At 37.3% G+C, this 4,528-nt stretch overlaps 1 protein-coding gene across 1 annotated transcript; it reads left to right on the forward strand.

The window, feature by feature from the left end:
* The first annotated feature begins 259 nt into the window (after positions 1 to 259).
* On the forward strand, positions 260 to 3,940 carry lsm6 (LSM6 homolog, U6 small nuclear RNA and mRNA degradation associated). Its single transcript, XM_035659298.1, has 4 exons — positions 260 to 337; positions 756 to 861; positions 963 to 1,076; positions 3,745 to 3,940. The coding sequence occupies exons 2-4, from the start codon at positions 768 to 770 to the stop codon at positions 3,777 to 3,779; spliced, it is 243 nt and encodes an 80-aa protein (XP_035515191.1). The 5' UTR covers positions 260 to 337; positions 756 to 767; the 3' UTR covers positions 3,780 to 3,940.
* Positions 3,941 to 4,528: the final 588 nt, after the last annotated feature.

The following is a 4,528-nucleotide window of genomic DNA, read 5'->3' on the forward strand; positions in this document are numbered from 1 at the left end:
GCAATATAAAAAATGTATAAAAATGTATAAATAAGCGGTATAATTGTAGTGCAAAGTAAAAATATAAGGTGCAGTGAACAGATTATGTAAAAACATATAATAATAACAATATATGGAAACCTTCATAAGTAAAATGCTACTAAATGTGTCTTAAACATAAAACACAAAAAATATCATACTCTAGATCCATCTCTTATCCCAGTTTAGCTACTGTTCTGTCCAGTCCGCACAATCTGCGCCGCTGCGCTCTTTACCTTTTTGTCCTCACTCAGACGCCGTACTATGCACACCTCTGATTGGTCAGTCCGTGTGTAATAGTTCAGACGACGTCCATCGGGTGAGTGAAATGCTACCAAACTGCTCATAACAATTAAAAAAAAGCAAAACGTCCCCATGTGCAGCGCAGTCCGCTTTAAGTCTAATCAGCGTATATAAAGTATTTACAAAGATAACGACCCTCTCGCACTATTAAGCGCAAACACATTCATTAAAGAGTTGGAAGTTAGCCGGTGAGCTACACCGACGAGCTATCTGCTAACGCTACTTGTCAACACAGCATTAGGCTAACGTTACTTTACTACGTTAGTGTTTGGTCAAATCAGAAACACTGCTATCTTATATGTTGTTACACGAGATTTTTAAAGAAACCCCTCCTGTTAGATTGAACGCCGTCGAGCATGTGTTAGCTGGAGTTATGCTAATGTTGCTAGTTGAAGTGAGCTGCAACCATCACATGTGCTCTTTTATTCTTTCAGATCAAAGTCAAGATGAGTCTGAGAAAGCAAACCCCGAGTGACTTTTTGAAGCAGATAATTGGGAGACCTGTGGTCGTCAAACTGAACTCTGGTGTCGATTACAGAGGTAATGACAGCTCAACCTATTGTTTCCCTTATGTCGTTTGAAAAAGAATGGTTTCTTTATTCAGAACTCTGCACACATATATATATATGTTCTGTCTGCAGGTGTCCTGGCCTGCCTGGATGGATACATGAACATTGCCATAGAGCAGACTGAAGAGTATGTCAATGGGCAGCTCAAGAACAAGTACGGGGACGCTTTCCTAAGAGGAAACAATGGTAAGATTCTCCCATTTTACAGATGTTTAGGCACCGCTGGAGGCAGTGCATGGTTCTTGTCGTCATCATTACATGTATATAATCCCAGATGAGGGACTCAGGTTGTGGTCGTGTTCTGAATAGGTGTTGGAGTAGTTGGCTCTTTTAAAAAAATTAAGATAACTTACTAGGGAGGTCTGGTTTATGCTCTCTCCGAGGAATGTTTGCAGACACAGATGTCCAACTTCGTCCATGTGTATATCCAAGACGTGTGTATGGTTTTGTTCTCTACAAGAAAACCGAAAGGAAGCCAAGTTATAAGCTGTATTCTGTGCTTGCAGAGACAGGACAACAGAGATTTATTTAAATTGGAAAAGTGCAATGGCTGAATATTACCTGGTCTTTTAAACAAGGTTATACCAAGTTAAGAACACCTATTATTTGAGCAGTTTAATTCAGTTTTTACATACAGCCCAGGAGGGTTTATTGTACCCCATTAATTTAGTCCTGGTTTACACATCAAGTTTCTAACATAGGCCTTTTTGCACAGCAGTAGTGATGATGGGAATTCAGCTCTTTTTACTGAGCCAGATCATTTGGCCCAATTCAGCAGAAAGAGCTGTTTCCAAACCGCTCTTCATCCGTACCGCTTCTGGTATTTATAATTTAGCCAAATGTATCAATGTTTTGACTAATGATTGGTATTTGAGCACATACATCACTTAAATTATTCAGTTTAATTATACTAAACCCTGTAAATTACAGAATACCACAATCTACATTGTTCTGAAAACTTTACATAATGGAAAAACATCTGTTACACATGTGCACTGGATGTTTTATTTATATTGAACTCTCTTATTAATACCATAGAGAGACATTTCTGGGTGATGTTATACAAATACTAGGAGTGTCCCCTTATTATGTCTTGTATTAATTTCTAAAGGGGAACAAAATAAAGATAGAGGCACAGGAGGCGGACAGGGACCGGCTCCCATCGTTGACATAAAAGGAGCCGGTACATAAAGCAGACTCGTCCACGGCCGACACATCAAAACACAGCAGACATTTTGATTTGTCATGGTAGAAAAAGCACAGCTGTTACTAACAGCATTAAAGAGTGCTCTGCTCTCTCCAGGTGTCCCAGTGTGAAATTGAAATAACTTTATCCTTAAGAGATTTTAGTTTTTTTTTTTTTTTTAATCACTGAAGTACCCGTTACATGTGGGTATTTTACTGGCAGCTCAGTCGAATGGTGTTGTGGGCAAAGATATCCCAGGAAGGGTGTTAAATAGAAAGGAAATACTTAAAAGGATGCCGGCTAACAAAACCGTTGAATTTTCCAACAAGCAAAACAGTCATATGACACACAAAGACCTGACGGGTAAATCAACCCTCAGATATATTGTATTCTGGTGTTCACTTGTTTTTTTTGTTTTTTTTTCAAGTCTGAAGATTTATGAAACAGGAATATTGATTATGTGGGAAGCTTAAAGCAACCGACATTGGGATCTCTCCTCCCTTTTTTTCTTTTTTTGTTTTGTCTGCTGTCAATCTTTGATGAATACATAATTGAAGTAAATGTCTTATAATAAGCACTTTTTCACCAACTGCTTGAAGAATCAGTTTTTTGAGCTTAAGTCTACGTCTTCATACCTTTTGTCTAGATTTTCCTTACACCAACCAGGTATTGTATTCACTGTGTGATTCCCTCTTGAATGTGAGTCATGCTGGCCAGTGTGAGTTCTCAGTGAGATAAAAGGGCCAACAGCCAAAGAGATGGGGCTATTTTAGTCAAAACAGAGCCGGTTGATAAAAGTAGATTTACATAAAACTAACAATTGGTTCACCTGACTGCTTTTCCATGCAGTCTGCAGCCTTACACCCCTACCCTGAATAACCAACGCAAAAAACATTCTTAGCATTTATCTCTGGGATGAGAAATGTGGCTGTTACTGTCACAGTGACAGCTGGTGAGTCAGTGTTTCCCACAGAGAATTTACTTGGGGTTTACAATGGGAAGTAAAGGGTGGAATGACTGCAAACACCATTGACCACCAAGAGTCTGAGAATCTGCAAAGAACATTTTATTCACAAGCCAACAATAATTTCCATGTGAATGCACCATTGCAGCTGACTTTTCACCCAAATATATTTGTGACAACACACTATGAATTGTGAGTTGTAGTGACTAATCAGACTTTTTACTGCTCTTTTCCACTTTCTCCTTTTGACATTACGTCACAGGACATCCAGTTTACTCAGTGTTTTATAACTTACATTTTAGATCTTGACATTCTCAGTCATTTATGACATGGCCTCATATGATCAGATGTCATTGAGTTGCTTGTGTGTGTCAAAAAACAACAATTTCCCCATTGGGGATTAATAAAGTTAATTTTCTTTAGAACAGGGGGTCTCAAAACTGAAATGGGTTTGGGTCCAGTGCTTGTATTGTCATCTCATAGGAAGGACACTACAATGTTGAAGTACTACAACAAAGGGCAATATTCTGAAACCATTTCTATTACTAACATAATACTTAAAAAATACAAACAGCAGTTCTATACATTTTATAACATGGTCTTTGTTGTTTGCAACCAAACAACAAATTACATTTTTGAAAATCCTTGTTCTATAAACTACAAACTTTTTAATGTTCCTTCTTTGTGTTTCTCTCTCTCCACAGTCCTGTACATCAGCACCCAGAAGAGGAAAGTGTAGTGAAGATGATTCTGTTGTTTCATTTTTATTTTCCAGTGTTGTGTCAGTGATATGTCAGTGGACAACTGCCCTATGTTTTTGGTTCTGTAAAGCCTGAAGTCCTGAAGAATGTTTGTTTTTGTAAAAGTGGAATATGTTAATAAATCCTGAGTTTTGATTTATATCTGATTTGGTGAACATTATTTACACATTTTGGTGTTGAACATCACAGGGGAAAAGACAGAACCCTTTTTTCTATTCTCAATTGTTATGTATATGTAAATGTAGCGTTTGAAGTAACAGTATTATTTCAATGGGCCTAATTTAAAAAAAGATTGGCATTCTTCTGAGGAGTTGTAGTTCATATTCTAATATCTTGTGATTTAATTCTTGAATATATCAGGCTTCTCAACTGCCTGTGGGATTGAAGCAGTGGAATAAAGATGGGCATTTTTTGGCTAAATCATTCACTCAAAGTTTATCCCTGGAGCAAGCAAATCTACCACTGTTTTACCACAAGGCTTAAAAAGGATTAGAACATAATTTTGTAATTTGTCAGCACTAATGTGCTAATTTTGTAATTGATCTTGATACGACTTGCCTGCAGAAACCCATTACTGAATGGTCTGTGTACAAATGTAGTCATCATTCTGCATTTACTTTATATTATAGGTAACTTGATGAACGGCTGTTTATACAACTCAAAATAAAATGAATGTTTCACATATAAGAGAAACATATTTCCTGCTTGAAAGCTCAACTTTTTACTG

This window comes from Morone saxatilis, unplaced genomic scaffold (assembly GCF_004916995.1).
Source record: "Morone saxatilis isolate NCDOM2014 unplaced genomic scaffold, NCSU_SB_2.0 Contig17, whole genome shotgun sequence".
NCBI classification, from domain to species: domain Eukaryota; kingdom Metazoa; phylum Chordata; class Actinopteri; family Moronidae; genus Morone; species Morone saxatilis.

Coding starts and splice junctions, on each gene's coding strand:
- lsm6 (XM_035659298.1), top strand. CDS start 768: ATGAGTCTGAGAAAGCAAACCCCGAGTGACTTTTTGAAGCAGATAATT. Junction 862..962: donor CTCTGGTGTCGATTACAGAG/GTAATGACAGCT, acceptor TTCTGTCTGCAG/GTGTCCTGGCCTGCCTGGAT. Junction 1,077..3,744: donor TTTCCTAAGAGGAAACAATG/GTAAGATTCTCC, acceptor CTCTCTCCACAG/TCCTGTACATCAGCACCCAG.